This window comes from Heteronotia binoei, chromosome 3 (assembly GCF_032191835.1).
Source record: "Heteronotia binoei isolate CCM8104 ecotype False Entrance Well chromosome 3, APGP_CSIRO_Hbin_v1, whole genome shotgun sequence".
NCBI lineage: Eukaryota > Metazoa > Chordata > Lepidosauria > Squamata > Gekkonidae > Heteronotia > Heteronotia binoei.
In genome coordinates this window covers 98,067,242-98,083,045 of record NC_083225.1, presented here as the reverse complement: position 1 = coordinate 98,083,045, position 15,804 = coordinate 98,067,242, and the positions used below count along the sequence as shown (strand labels likewise).

General features: G+C 44.8%; 1 protein-coding gene across 1 annotated transcript in view; it reads left to right on the top strand.

Annotated features, from left to right (window-relative positions):
- The window catches only part of TTC3 (tetratricopeptide repeat domain 3), a 196,659-nt gene that overhangs the window by 99,728 nt on the left and 81,127 nt on the right, over positions 1-15,804 (top strand). The window contains exons 20-25 of the mRNA XM_060234268.1: positions 650-762; positions 1,793-1,919; positions 3,607-3,726; positions 3,875-3,976; positions 11,119-11,211; positions 11,572-11,633. Coding sequence (XP_060090251.1) covers positions 650-762; positions 1,793-1,919; positions 3,607-3,726; positions 3,875-3,976; positions 11,119-11,211; positions 11,572-11,633 — 617 coding nt within the window. The remainder of the gene's footprint in view (positions 1-649; positions 763-1,792; positions 1,920-3,606; positions 3,727-3,874; positions 3,977-11,118; positions 11,212-11,571; positions 11,634-15,804) is intronic.

Here is a 15,804-nt window from a genome sequence, read left to right as displayed (position 1 = left end):
ATCTGTGCAGTCACGCTCCCCACCCTCCTTCCCCTCTGCTGCCGGTCCATCCTTTGAATCATGCAGCGGTCAGAAGGAACTGGCGGGATGTCCACTCCAGCCCCGGTGGGCATGCGCAGTGGGTCTTCTGCGCATGCGCATGGGGGCCTGGGTGCGGAAATCCACAGCTTTCAAGTTTACCTATTGTGATCGGCGCCGGCGCCTTATCCCATCAGTGTGACTCCACAGATGACCACTTGAAGATTATCAGTTACAGGTAAGAAACCTGTTTTTCTTCCTTTGCACTGTTTTTCTGATATGCCTTGTAATTTCTGAATATAGCCGGGATTTTTTTTTCCTGAGGGGAAAAAAACTCAGATACGTTTGAGATTTCAAAATATACCTGGAAAAATACCAGTAATATTTTTGGCTCAGGTAGATTGAAATTTACACCACTAGTTTTAATTCTTTGACAACCATGACTGGTACATTAAAAAACAGCAAGAAAACTTTATGAGGCGTGCACACTTGTACTCTGAGTGCACATTTCCTTTGGAATTCTGGCCAGCTTAAAATCAGTCATAAATTTTGTGTATTCATGTATTTATAAATGGTTTGACTTCCTGTTTTATTTCTGTGTTTGTCTTAAACTGTTTAATTTACTTTGAAGGAACTAGCAAAAGCTGAAGATCATTTTAATAAGATAATTGAACAGTATCAGAAAGTAAGGTTTAATTGCTTGGCACACTATGGAATTGGAAAGGTATATTTGAGACAGAACAGGTAAGTGGTATGTTTTACTTTTTGCTTTTTAACAAGCTCATCTTTTAAATATTGTTTCTAATGACTTTATACATACTGTGTTTTTCTGCTGTTTTAAATTTAGTTGGACAGCACTAGAGAACAATAGGAAAACTTTGGGTTCATATGTTTTGAGTTCTTAGAAAAAAAGACAGAGAATTTATGTGGTTGTTTAGTAGCTGTAATAGTTCATCAATAGCATACTTCATGGCTTGAGGCATCTTCCTGTCTTTGTCCAGCTGCCCTGTACTTGGGATTCAATACTGAATGTTATGTTAATAGTCTTTGCCAGAATGGGAAATAAAGGCATTAGCCCTCATTTTCTTCTGAAAGTTTATGCTGCCGTTTTGATAACATATTTGTGTTAGCGTCAGGAAGGAAGCAAGGTACAGGACTCTGGCATTCAGTATGAGCGGCAGAGGCTGAAGAATGCTTACAGGCTCACTTGTTCTCTTTTTGTTTTGCTTGGCTTTCCCAGCAAGAAGTGATCTGTGTTACTCTTCCATTGAATTACTTAGTGCAGTAGAACATCTTGTATTTTGCTTCCCACCTGTTGTGTTAGTGGCTGCTTTTCCCAGGTACCATTAGCGTACCTGCCTTATCTTGATGGCTTCTGCAAAGCTATCAGGGGGAAGGGTGAGTAAACTGTATTGATAGCTACTGGGATGAGTAGACTACAGTGAAAGCAACTGGGAGGTTCTCTTTGCCAGTATCACAGTATAAGGTGAGGAGAAAGTATGCTTGAATTGGGCTGGCTCCATATTGTGATAGGAATGGTGAAACCTGAATTAAACTTCCTTTCCCCCAATTAAAAGCAGGATATACCTACGGTACTTGTAGCTAAATATTTCTCAGATCAGCTGTTTTTAATTTTCATAGCATCTTCCAGTTTGGAAAAAAGAGTGATGTTCAGCTGCTCTGATTTCCAAAATAAAAATAATCTTAATTTAGGGCACCTGAATAAAATAGAAAGCAACATACATGGTGTATATTTTTTATTTTTTACATGTAGATTTTCAGAAGCTCTAGACCAATTCACGAAATCAAAGTTTATGACTGGTTATAAGATTGTGCCTGGTGTATTAACATGGCCTACAACTTTTGAAGTTATCGAAGAGACACGGACAGAAAGATTACAAGTAAGAAAGAATACTGCCCTGTAAATTGCAAAATGCTGAAAAGCTGCTTCATGAAGTAGCTATTAAAGATGAACTACAACTTCTTTATGCAGATTATATTAAAAAACTAGGAAAGCCAGAAATTAGGAAACTTTCACTTGCTGATAGGAGAGCATCCTGAAATAGGTGCCGCCTCCTGTCCACTTCAGTAGTCAAGACTTCCAGCAAGTTTTTTCCCTTTGTGAGAGTCACATCTACCGTTAGTGTGTTGTCCATTGAACAAGCATTTGCTTCTTTGGCTTCCCAAGCATGCAGTGTTCCCTCTAAACTGAGTTAGCATGAGCTAGCTCACAGATTTTTAGCCTCCAGCTCACACATTTTTGTCTTAGCTCAGGAAGGATGACCCCAGAACACAATAATTTATGCAGTAGCTCACAGCTTTATTGGCAGTAGCTCACAAAGTAGAATTTTTGCTCACTTGACACTGTAGCTTAGAGGGAACATTACAAGCATGTAAGGTTTTCTGGTTTTTTGGGAGGCTTATATTTCTCTTCCTTTTCCATATAGTTAGGTAAGGGAAGGCTAAACTTGAATATTTTTGAACTGAAAAGATGGGATAGTATAAAGATGGATAAAACAAACATGGTCCTGCAGGCCAGTGTGCTTGAGTTCTGAGCCAGTCAGTCATAAGGTAGGACAGATGAGAAACTTGTTGGATCTGAGAGCCATGGGGAGGCACTTCCTTTTAATTGCTCTCCCCCTCCATTTTCTTCAGGAATTCTATTCACCCATAGGACTTTTCTACATTCACCAGGCAATGATCTGTCCAAGAAAAAGGAATCAAAACTGAATCCTCCACTCACCCAGATCATGTTATCATATTTGGTATATAAAACACCAAATTGTGAGCATGGCCAACTGAATAAGACTGGAAATGCACTGGACAATGCCTGTGTTTGTCATGTAGGATGGGGCTACAAAGTACTGAGCTATACCAGACAAGGATGCCTTAGAATGAATGATGAAATCTTGAGAGAGGGCAAACCATGCATGGTAAACAATTTTCTGTATGCAGATTCTTTCATGTGTGTTAGGGCTAGTGTCACTATGTAGTGAAATAACCGAAATTACTTAATTTTAACATGAGACAACTTTTAACATTTTGTTAGCATGTTACAAGAGAACTTCAGCATCTGCTTCCCCCAGTTTCATCCATGTTGCTGTGATTAATCTCATGATTCTTTCCTATTTGATTGTTTTCTGGCTGGTGGTGTTAAAAATGGAAAGAGTAGGAGGTTGCTAATTTGTATTGGAAAGTAATGTCAGCCTGCTGCTATCCATGGACTCAGGGATTGTTTTGTAGAAAAATAGGTGGTGGAGCTCATTCAGGGGTTGTTATTCAGCTGCACATACTATTCAGTGGGCAAGGTGGGAAGGAGGAGGGGGGGAACCCTCAGAAAGGTTCAGGAGCTGTACTCCTGCTGAATTCAAGGCTTGCATGAAATTGATAATATTCAAAGTTTTACATAATGTAGCATCTGAAATTGTAAATTCCTAAAATGTACTGATTAAATGGCTTTTAAGTCTGATGTAAATGGAACTTCAAACTCTGGCTAAAATAGCAGTTACTAGTAGTGTTTCAAAACGGCTCTGGATTTTCAAGATGTAGTAGTGAAGAAACCATATATCTGATTTTGCTGATTTATAGGTTATGCTGGAGGACTGTATTGAAGAATGCAAGTTTCCTCCAAATCCAGATGCAGTTTGTCGCTATCAACAGTGCCAAGCACGTAAAATCAAAATATATTTTAGTGATCCAGATTTCAAGGTAAATATGATGGCATATTGATACCTAGTTAATTTTATGTGGACTTTCTCTTAAGAAGTCTATGAAAACCATATGTTTTGAATATTATAAAATTATGCTGTAGCTGTTACAAAAATGACTGTATGCCCCTGCATTCTTTTCATTTTAGGGTTTTATACGTGTTGCTTGCTGTGAACAGTGTATAGTGGAGTTTCATGTAAGCTGTTGGAAAAAGCTGAAATCTACAAAATTCAATGATAAAAATGACAAGGTAACATTAGACTTCCAATGACATCATTTCTATAGAGTGGTTGCTGAAGGTGGTGCTGTTTGAATGGATGCTTCTGGACTGAACAGCAGTGCGACTTATTCTTAAGAAGTGCAGCATTTCTGTGATATTTGCAGCATTGCTCCAAATATGTCTTGTCTTGCTTTTTTTACTCTAAAACTTCATAGTTTTCTTTTTAATGTTGAAAAAATGTGTAGCTAGATCCTCCACTTTAGGAGGCGGCATCTACATTTTGGATTGACTTCTGCTTAATGTGTGAGTAGATTACTACACTGGTTTTTGTGCAGATGCAATAGAATACACAGAATTCTTGACAGCTGAAGATTACAGATGTTAGTGGCTTCTGTGCTGTCACACATGGGACTGCACTGCCACAGGCCAGCTATGGAAAGGAGCTAGCAAACTTTTAAAAGAAGTTTCTAGAGCTCAAGAGTGCTCCCTCTCCTTTCAACTTTTTGCATATTTTCCCATGTAACAGTGATGTGACTCAGAGGGGAAGCATTCTTCCCTCAGTTCTCTTCTTGCTGCCATAAGGAGAGGATGTGTGCAAGCAAGTTGACAAATAACAATGTCCTTCAGCACTACTGGATTAAATTTACCTCTCAAATCTGGTGAGATGGCTCTTTTAAAAAGTGCTGTGACTGTTGTTCCAAGATGGCACAAAATGACGAGCATGAAGCATGTTTGGTCTGCTTACATGAAGAAGAAGAATTGCAGATTTATACTCCACCCTTCTCTCTGAATCAGAAACTCAGAGCGACTTACAATCGCCTATATCTTCTCCCCCCACAACAGACACCCTGTGAGGTGCGTGGGGCTGAGAGGTTTCTCACAGCAGCTGCCGTTTCAAGGACAACCTCTGCCAGAGCTATGGCTAACCCAAGGCCATTCCAGCAGGTGCAAGTGGAGGAGTGAGGAATCAAACCCGGTTCTCCCAGATAAGAGTCCACGCACTTAACCAGTACACCAAACTGGCTAATGAAGGCCATAACATCGCCTCATGCCCAGCTTGTTCCCTCTTGCAGCCTAAGGTGAGAGAGAGAAGGGCGATGTGTCTAAAAGTAGCATTGTGGGAGAGAGCTTTAGGAGTTACAGGCTCTACAGCCAATACTCGCTATAATCTCAAAAAGAGAGTGAGAGCTCCTGTTAGTTTAGTGCCAGCCTCAAAGCTTGAGCCACCTGAAAGATTGGCCATTCAGTGATTGGCCTTGGAGCCACCAGCTGAGAAATCAAAGAAAAAACAAAGCACTCCATCAGACTGTCCCCAACATAATCTCCACTGCCAAATCGCAAGGAGTCTCCTCAACATCAATATCCATCTGAGGCTCGTAAGTCCAGGTCACCTCGACATCAACAGATTTCTCCCAATGATCCCTGAGCCTGAGAGGACTTGGAGCTGAGTGCCAGAGGTGAGCAATACAGTATTGACATCGATTACCATTGATCACTCCCTGAGACCAGATACACCTTTAGCAGCACCAGCACCTTCTAAATCTGTGATTCTGTGATGATGCTGTGTATGAGTATAACGTATTGCTATTTGGTTTAGCAACAGCACTGAGAGTTTTTACCAAGTACATATCAGTGCTTATCCCTTACCTCAGAATTCAGGGTTGTACTAAATACCGTTACCTAGATGATTAGTTCCTCGTGGCTGCTCTTAGAATTCTTCAGAACTTTGGGTTGATTATTATTATTATTATTATTATTAATGAACAGAAGTAACATCTCTCCCCAACCGAATCAATAAGAGTATATAGGGGCTAATATTCAGTTGAAGGGAAGGCTTACCTACCTTTGTTGAGAGCTAGAAGAATATAGCCACTGTCTAGGAAATTTTTGTCATGTGGATTCAGTCTACCAGACAGATTCAGAAATTGCTGGGATATATGGCATCCACTACAGCAGTTACTACTTTATGAGACTACTACAGGCCTGGTTTATTTGGCAGTTCCACTCTAGTTCAAATCAGCAATATAAGAGGTTTTAAATCCCTAGGACTATTCTATGGATCCTTTCTTGGTGGGATAAAGTTCCATATTTGCTCAAGGGTATCCCATTGGAGTTACAGTCACATGATTTACAAATATTCACTGATTCTTGCCTCACAATTTGGGGTGCACATTGTGGAGAATAAGCAGCAAGTGGTCAGTAATCCAATTTTGAATGTAGGCTTCACATTGTGTTAGAACTAAGGGTGATATGAAATGCTTTTGCTGCTTATTCAGATCTTGTAGAAGGACATTTTGCATTCTTATAGCGCTGTATTGGCCAAGATGAGTATAGTTCCCCCTGCTATGGAACTTAGTGAATGGGAATAGTATAATTCCCCCTCAGTGGAGGACCTTTTGCAGATAGGATACATTTGCCACCTGGGGATCAGTCTCCTATGGCTAACATAATTGCTGATTAATCCCAATCACTTTTAAATGCTAGGGCTGCTAAAGTGCTGTCTGCTTCACATAGACCCTCCTCACACATCGGTGCTGTGACTGTAAGTGGAAAAAGTTTTGTATATGGGCTTGTGGCCAAGGACTCAATCCAGTATCCTGTGGCTTGCACAGAATCTTTCAATACCTTCTGTCATGGGCAGAGCAGTCTTCAGGTGGTGGGCCCAGAAGTGCTCTGAGTGTTGACTTACCTCTACACCAGCATAAGTCCCAGTTGTGTCCATGTAAATGGCATTTAAAACAGTGCTGACCCATTGTGGCACCCCAGTGTCGTCATGGGTGGTGTTGGGGATGTGACCAGAGTAAGTTGCCCCCCTGAGCCCTTTCAGCCTACCAGAGGTGGAAAGTTATGCCAACAAAAAGTATGGTGTAGGCCATAGGCACCGTTTGAACTAAAAAAACAGTTGTCTCCCACTGCTGCAGCCGTACCCATGAGGTTTGAAGGAGCTCAGGATGTCAAGTACAGGCTTGGCCAATTCCCTCCCTCCCTGGGGTGGCCAAGCCCCCCTCCAGCACTCAATCACGCCAACCATACTACAAAAACTTACACCAGGATTTTTCAAATGAATAGTTATTTTATTTTTTCGCATTTATGCCTTCTGTCATGGGCAGAGCATGGTTATACCTTCTGTCATGGGTACACAGCATGAGTCTCTGTCTTAGAGCTCCCTGCTGTTCAGACTTAGAGCAGGTTGCAGGGCACTTTGGTAATGTCAGGAGCATGGAGAATTCACATAGCACCACAGGGCAAGCACTTGGCATTGACACCCAACGAGAAGAGCAAAGTCTGTGCTCTGGCTGACTTCTCCCATTTCAGAACCCTAATGGGAACCCCATTTTTGGAGGCTTAACTCATAGGGGCAGCCACACACTGAAAGGTAAGCAAGGGCAAGGATCCCAAGCCTGCTCTTCCACTTCCCTCACTTGAGGCTGGGTGCTGTGATAGAGGCACAAGCTGCATTCATGCAGCACCCTGGATGCTGATGTGCCATGGAAAAGGTTCCCTGGGAAGTTTCCCTGAAGATTTTTTTTTGGGGGGGGGGGCAGGAATGCTCTATTATTTGCCTGGTTTCCACCCTCAGCAGTGCACAGGGCATGTCTGTAGTTGGGGGAGGGATCTTGGCAGCTGCTTCAGTGTCCAGCTTGGCAAGCACCCATTTAATTCACTCCCTTGCAGGATCAGAGGCTTCAGCTGCTGCTTCTGCAGGGGGATCAATTGCATGCATCTGGGAGCACTTCACCACAGGATGGATGAGTGTGAGTTGGCTGGTCCCATCATGTGCCTCAAGAGGGGTTCATGGTTAGTCTCCCCATGGGGCAGGATTTGCAGATCCATGGCTGAGACTTGTACCCAGTTGCTGTGGCTTTGTTTTATGGTCTTGCAGGTGGTGATTCAGCAAAAAGACTTGATGTGGCCAGTTCCCCCCATGCACTCTGATTGGTCCACTGTTCCAGCCCTCTTCTTGAAGCAGAGCTTCACACCTGGCAAGCTCTTCCAAGTTCCAACTGCAATGCTATCCCACTTGAGCTCATGCCATGCTGGGGATCTTCAGTCCCCAGGGTGGAAGTGGAGAGAGTCCTGGCATCTTACCATGGTTTCCAGAGCAATAAAGTCTGTGTCATATAGCAACTCTGTCTCTGCTGTTTGGACTCTACTGAAAGCCAGTTTGGTGTAGTGATTAAGAGCAGCGAACTCTAATCTGAAGAACTGAGTTTGATTCCCACTCCTCCACATGCAGCCAGCTGGGTGACCTTAGATCAGTCACAGTATCTCAGAACTCTGTCAGCTCTGTCCCTGTTATGTCTGTTGTGGGGAAAGGAAGGAGATTGTAAGCTGCTCTGTAAATACTGACTGAAGGACAGCATATGAGTTCAATTTTTCTTCTACTACATGATAGGAGCTCCCCACCCCATCTGTCAGTCTCCCTGTGAGCTTCTCAGGACATGTGTAAGAGAGGATTCTTGGGTTCTAAGGATGGGGGGGGGGTGCATGCAGAGCCAAGGGGTGCCTTGAGATGCTGCTGGGGAGCATCAAGGAGCCGGTGTGCTGGGAGTCCACCAGCCCCTCCCCAACCAGCTCTGCTACTGCTCACCCATGGTGTGGACTCCGGACAGGTCCAGTACCATGGCTCCCGTTGCTTCTTGTCTGGAAGGTAGAGACAGCTGTCCTGGTTCCTGCTGATGGACTCCTGGGAACATGCGTGTACATGGAGGACACACTCAGCAATCTGTGGGCCGCAGCCAGAGGAAGATCCCCCTCCTCAGGATCCTTCACCCTGATGCTCAAGGAGCAATTCTGGGAGACGGGGGCCTGTGAACCAGAGCCACCCACCCTCAGGTGGGGAGTGTACAGATCACTGTTTGCTGTCTCGTGAGAGACAAAGGCTTCACACATATACTTGCTGTAGTTGTCTATCAGGGCATGCCATGAGGACACTCGCCCTCTCCTGAGGACATCTTCTCTGCCCCTGAGCTGTGACGTGCAACCGCCATCTGCCTCATAGACTGGCTGCCTATAGGGCTCAGCCTATGCTGAGAGGGCATGCTGACAAAATACAGCTTTGAAAGTGGGCAACTTAAACTTCAAAACTGCTTTTTAGCTGCTCAGGCATGGTGTAACTTTCCCCTTAGGAAGTGGTTGGCTGCTCCAACACAAGCGCAACTAAAGATTACTCTGTAAAGGATGCAGGCTTGTCCTGTTGATTTCTAAAGGTTCACTGTTGCTATCTCAGCTTTTAATTATGTTAATGGTTCATCAGCTTTTTCAAGATTTCTTAATGGCTTGTGAGAGGTTTATGTAATTTATTTCTACAGATTTTTCACCCTGTTCCTCAGTGGAGCTTAGCTTTAGTTTTATCTGAACTTTATAAACCATTTAACCCAGTGGCAAGTTCTGGGTTGCCTTTCATATCATACAAACTGGCCTTTCTGGTAGCTATAATGTCAGATTGAAGGGTAGGGAGAACTCAATGCACTGTGCTGTAACCCTCCTTTTCTAAAATTTGATACTGTGGCCATGCCTGGGGTTCTTCCAAAGGGTCAAGATATTACATATGGGTCAAGATATTATCCTTCCAGTTCCTCTCCCCCCCCAACCCCCCCCCTAAAACACAAGATTTTAGGAAGTGTAGGAATTTTCTTAGAGACCACAACAAAGGTAAGGCTGCCTGTCCACTCAACCCATGAGTGCATTCTGCAAGGGCACAAACTGCTTTAGCTTTTTCAGCAAAGCTACTACTCAAAGATGTTTCCAAAGGTCAATGCCCTTAACTTTCATATGACTTTACTCAATGGATATTGACTCCAGGAGTGAGGTAGCTGTAGGGAAAGTGTTAGTTTGTCTTTTGCTGATGCAGCCCACATTCTCCTCCTCCATGAGGGAACTTGCTACTCTCCCATGTGGGACTGCAGAGAGGCCACAAATATGAAAATGAGGTTTCACTTACCTTTAACTCCTGTTCATTGAGTGGTCTTCTGTGCAGGAAGACATCCCTCCCTTTCCCTTCTGTAGATTGCTATGTTGTGTTCAAGTCCTTATGGCAGGGAAGGGAGAACTAAGGGGAAAGTGCTCCCAGTCTGGGTCATGTGACTTAGGCAGGGAAATTAACATGAAGGTTGAAGGGAGAGGAAGTACTTTTGGGCTCCAGAAACTTCTTTTAGAAGCTTGCTAGCTCCTTTCTGTGGCTGGCCTTTGACTTTGCAGTCCCATGTGTGCCTGCATAGAAGGCCAATTGATGAACAGTGGTGTACAAGTAAGTGCAACCCCATTTTCCCAGGCTTCTGTTACTCAAAGAATGCAAGCGGGAGCCAAACACAGTTTACTTTCTCTTATTGGAGATGTGATTACTTCCTTGGTTGTTCCTCCCTCAGTTTATTCTGGTTGTAGTGACCATTTAATGTTTTTTGAGTGCCCAGAGTGAAGTTAATAAATATCAGCTCGTTTTTGTTTTAACTGATTTCTTCTTACTGAAAATAAAAGCAGCTGAAATGTTTCATTGCAGAAATTGTAAGTTGTATTAAATGGTCTGAAAATACAATAGTTATGCACTGAATAACTGAAACACTTTATTTTCTATTACCATTTTTCAATATTACATAGGAAGAGTAATTTCATCTCTACAAAAAACTTTCTAAATAAAGAGTTAAAAACTAGCACCCAAAAAAGGAATTCTGTATATAAAGGGTGGTGATGGTAGAGTCTGTGTGTGAGCACTCTAAGTAATCTGTCGCATATTTGAAAAAAACAAAACCATTTACTTATCTCAGTCCAGCATGGGTCAGAAGTTTTAAAAAGTTGTATTTATAGTAATGGCAATGAAAATAATTGCTTGGATCCAGATTACCATGAGTGAAATTCTGTTCATATAATGAGGCTTTCTCAGTCTCCATTCTGTTACCTCTCCTACCTCTCCATTCTGCTACCTTCTGAAAACTCATTTTTGTATATTAGAGGATCCTCTGTGTGACGTGGGGTGGCTACAGTTGGAGTAAAGTTCGTGCTTTGTTCCTCTTGGAAAGTGTCTTCTATTCTTGGATTCCAGACAGTGTGGGGGGAAATATAAAAGGAGATTAAACATTGACTATATGTGCAGTGCTTAATTTCCAGTTTTGAAAAGTTAATCATCCCACTCATAAAATCCTACCACATGCTCTTTTTTCTTATCCTACCTGCAGGATTTTCTTCACCAAATCTGCTTCACTTCAGATTGTAGAGGCTTCATTTCAAAAATTGTTGTCTTCAGTTCATCTGGTCTTATGAAATGTGAGGTAAAAATTTTTTTCACTGCTTCTTTCTTTAAAATATTGTTACTCAGTAGAGTTCTCTTAAGTGCTGATCATCCTGGGCTAGTTGATAATTACACAACAGGCCCCTGACCCATTCAGCTGTTTTTCTACTCAGTTTCCATAACCCTCTGGGCTTGGAAATGACTGCTGGGGGGGGGGTGCACACTGAAGTCTACATTTGCAAGCACCATCTGCTGATGTGTTTCTGGATCAAACCCATGTTATATTAATATGCATTGATACAATGGCAGAACAGATTTTCTGCTTTTATGACTATTCCAACAAAATGCTATTACAAAGACTGTTTGAATGTCCTACTCTTTTCTCTCTCTCTCTCCCAAGTTCGAGCATAAAATAAAAACCAAGAATTCCCCAAGGCCCATTGTTAAACAGAAATGTTCAAGGTAAGTTTCCTGGATGTTGAGGTAACACACCCCACTAGTTTTAAACAGTGAAATAGTTAGGACATCACTAATGATCTGCTGGATTTCTGAATGCTGCTTTCAAAATAATGGCATCCAGCATCATCCATGGTAGGCTGTGGGCCACCCCTTTATTTTCTACCACATTTTTATTTAAATATCTGTATTTATTTTGTGTGTGTTGTAAATAAAAAATAATTCTCACAACATTTCCTTTGCTTTTTACTTTTTGTCTTACAAACTGAAGTAAATACAATTACTGCTTACATAAATGGAATTCACTGCCATAGGAGCTGGTGGTGGCTGCAAGCATAGACAACTTCAAGAGGGGATTGGATAAACATATGAAACAGTCCATCAGTGGCTAATTAGCCACAAGGTATAGATGGAACTCTCTGTCTGGGGCAGTGATGCTCTGTATTCTTGGTGCTTGTGGGGGGGGGCACAGTGGGAAGGCTTCTAGTGTCCTGGCCCCACTGTTGGACCTCCTGAAGGTGTCTGGTTTTTTGGCCACTGTGTGACAGAGTGTTGGACTGAATGGGCCATTGGCCTGATCCAACATGGCTTCTCTTAAATTTTGAGTGTCATAAATGGCTTTAAAGCTAATAAACTCCACAACCATATGGAGGGTAAAACATGACATTACTTAGTTATGTGTAATTCTATTTGAATAATCTGTTTGCTAATATTAGAATAGGTGCTCCAAGGGGAAAAGGTCGCTGTACTGGTAGTGTGCATGCTTAGCATTCAGAAGGCTCCAGTTGCAATCCTTAACATATCTAGTAGAAAAATCTCAAAAAATAGACATCAGAAAGTCCTCTTCCTAGGATCCTGGAAAGTCATTCCCAGTCTGAGGAGACAATACTGAACTAGATCAGTTGTCTGATGTTGGATAAAGACAACTTCACAGAACAATGTAATAATACTTCTCTTGTTTCATGTGGAGCTTGGAATCTCTAGAGTGTTTCTGTAGGCAAAAGGATTCTGCTTGGAGAGCACAGCTTGCCTGCTGCCCCAGAAGTGAAGGTCCCCAGCACTTTCATGTAGAGATCCCAATCCCCTGCTCTGAGAGGGGGATCCCCCAGTTTGGGGAGGGCTTCTCCGCCACCAGCCAGCTGGCCAACGGGGGAAATCCCCTGCCAAAATGAGGTTTTTCACGCCACTTCCGGTAAAACTGGAAGTGACCCAAAACCCCAGAAGTGCTGCCCCGGAGCACCCATTTGAGTGGGGAAGCAAAAAGGACCACTGAAATGGCTGCCTGCAATTCAAGTGGTCTCCTGTTTTCCCCTAGGGGAAATGAAAAGGACCACTGAAATGGCTGCAAGGCTTCAGTGATCCTGATTGCTCAGAAGGCTTGCAGCTAGTTTAGGCTGACAGACTAAATTGGCTAAAAGCCTTTTCAGGAATAAGTTTTGCTCCTCTTCCACTGATTAAAAGGCAGCCATTTCCTGTTTTGGGCTACTTCTGGTTTTACATCATTGCATCCCTGCCCACCTCCTGGAATGCCCCTAGAGGGCCCTGCCAGAAAGATAAAAGAACTTGGCAACCCTACTATCTTCTTCGTGGTCTCTATGCTTCACACTCATGGGATAGAGCACCTGCGCCGATACCCGAATCGGTATCTGAAAAGCCCGGGATTTTTCTGCGCTCGGCGCCAATGGGCATGCCCGGACGTCCCAGTACGCATGCTCACCGGCGCCAGCGTGGGGATCCCGCCAGTTCCTTTCTGACCGCTGCGCGGAGAGGTTTGCCTTTCGTGTCCCCAGTCAGTGAGATATCGTTTTTTCGCCTTTATCATTGTATATAGCCTGTTTGTTGTTTTCTTAGCGTAGTTAGTTAGTTTAGATAGTTAGTAAAAAAAAAAAAAGTTTGTGTGTGTGTTGTTGGACTGCCCTTCAGGGCCTTTCCCCCCCCCGTTTGTTTTCCCCCAAAAGTTTTTTCCCCCTCAGAGGACTCTGAGTGGGTTTTTTGGCGACTGGCGTCTATGGAAAGACGTTGGGGGTTTTTCAAACGCTGTCGCTCTTGTGGGAAGATTGCCCCCCCAGATGGCCATTCTCTGTGTCTTCTCTGCTTGGGTGAAGCGCACCGCGTGGAGTCTTGCCCACACTGTCTCCGCTTCTCCAAGCAAACGTGGAAGAACCAGGTGGTGTGGCTTTAACTGAGTCGGTACTCTGCCCTCAGAAATCAGCATTGGGCCCATCGGCATCGACCATGGCAGACACTCCGGCCCCGATGGTCACATCGGCTGATCGAGCGAGGCTCCTCCACAAAACGATCCCATGAAGGATCAGTGGACACGCCCGCCAAGAAGCGTCGGGATGACTCGGGGACCCGAGCATCCGCTCCGAAGAAGGCCAAGTCCAAGGAGAAGCGGAAGAGGTCCTGCACTCCATCGCTTTCTTGCAATGTTTCGGCACCGTTGACCTCTGCTCCGCCGAGGAAGATCCTGGCGTCCCTGTGCCACAGCCCATCGGCATTGAGAGGCAGTACTCAACAGTCCCGTCTCTCGATGTCTGAGCAGGAGATCGACCTCACTCAGCGATCCTCGTCATCTGGGTCGCGGCGTCGTAGTGGGAGTGGTTCGATCTCTGAAATAGAGGCATCGGCACCGATGGACCCGTCTACCCAGATGGAACCTAGAGGCAGACGGGAGCTAGAGCCCTCCATGGCACCACGCCGTTTCCCACCGCTACCATCGTGGGAGCAGCGTCAGTGGCCGCCCACCTATCCGTATCCTTACCCTCCATATCAATGGTTCCCACCGAGGGAGTTTGCGGAGTGGGATCAACAGTCAGAGGCATCCTGCATGTCGAGGCTTTCGCACCATTCTCGAAGACGGCATCGGTATCGATCCCTCCAAAGAGGCACACCGCCCCAGCGGCTGAGACTCGTTGGCTGCCATCGACATCGACCCGCTCGCCCATCTGGGAATCAACGCCGATCCGCTCCGAGCACTCCGTGCACCGGGAGTCTTTTTCATCGGACTCAGAGAGTGGTACCGACACCCAGGAAGGTGCTTTGGAGCCTTCGTCAGGGTCCCATATGGCCGAGGATCTTCCTTTCTCGCCATCGGAGAATCTGAAGTCCTATGGCGACCTGGTGAAGAGGATGGCAACCTCCCTCTCCCTGCCTGTGATGCAACCACAACCCGTCGTGGACGATAATGTCTTTGACATAATGCAAAGAGACACATCCACAGCAATCGCTTTGCCTGTCACCAAAGTGATTCTGCAGGCAGTGAAAGAGCCCTGGAAGAAACCATCTTCGATGCCAGTGTCATCCAGAAGGCTGGACCATATGTACAGGGTCCAGGAGACGGGGGCTGAGTTCCTTTTCACCCATCCGAAACCGAACTCAGTGGTCATCTCTTCCTCCTCCAAAGCACGCAAGGTCCACTCATCCCCACCTGACAAGGAGGGAAAAAAGCTAGACATTATGGGAAGAAAGGTCTACTCTGCAGGGCCCCTAGGAGTAAAGGTATCTAACTATGCAGTTTGCATGGCTAGATATCAATACTCCGTAAGGGAACAACTCGCCCCTCTCCTCTCTTCCCTGAGCAAGGACAAAAAAGCTGCTGCTAGGAAACTGCAGAAAGAAGGCTTTGCTGTGGCCAAGCAACAATTGGCTGCAGCAAAGCACATGGTGGATGTGTCGGCAAAGGCCATCACGTCCGCTGTGTGTATTCGTCGGCACTCCTGGCTGTGGTCAACAGCCCTGCAGCAAGATACTAGGGCCTTTGTTGAGGACTTGCCCTTTGAGGGGGATGGCCTCTTCAGCACTACCACAGACAGTGCGCTGCAGGAAATTGATAAGAGCCTGAAGACCTCCAGGAACCTGGGTGTGCAGGCCACCTCCAGGGCTCCCAAGGCGAAGCAGTGGCACAAACCATGGGCCAAGAAGCCTTATCAAAAGTTCTCGCCAGAACAGCAATGGCGACCTCGCTCCACCCAGCCTGACAGACCATCGTACTCAGGCAACAACAGGAACCGTTATGGTTCTCAGGCCACTGGCAAATCCAAGGGTGCTCGCCCTCAAAAGCAGGGCCTTTGACTTTCTCGTGGCACGCTTCATTGTCCCTACTGGTTCTACATCTATCCGCCTCCGCCCTTTCCTACCTGCCTGGGAGTTGATTTCTACAGACAGGTGGGCTCTG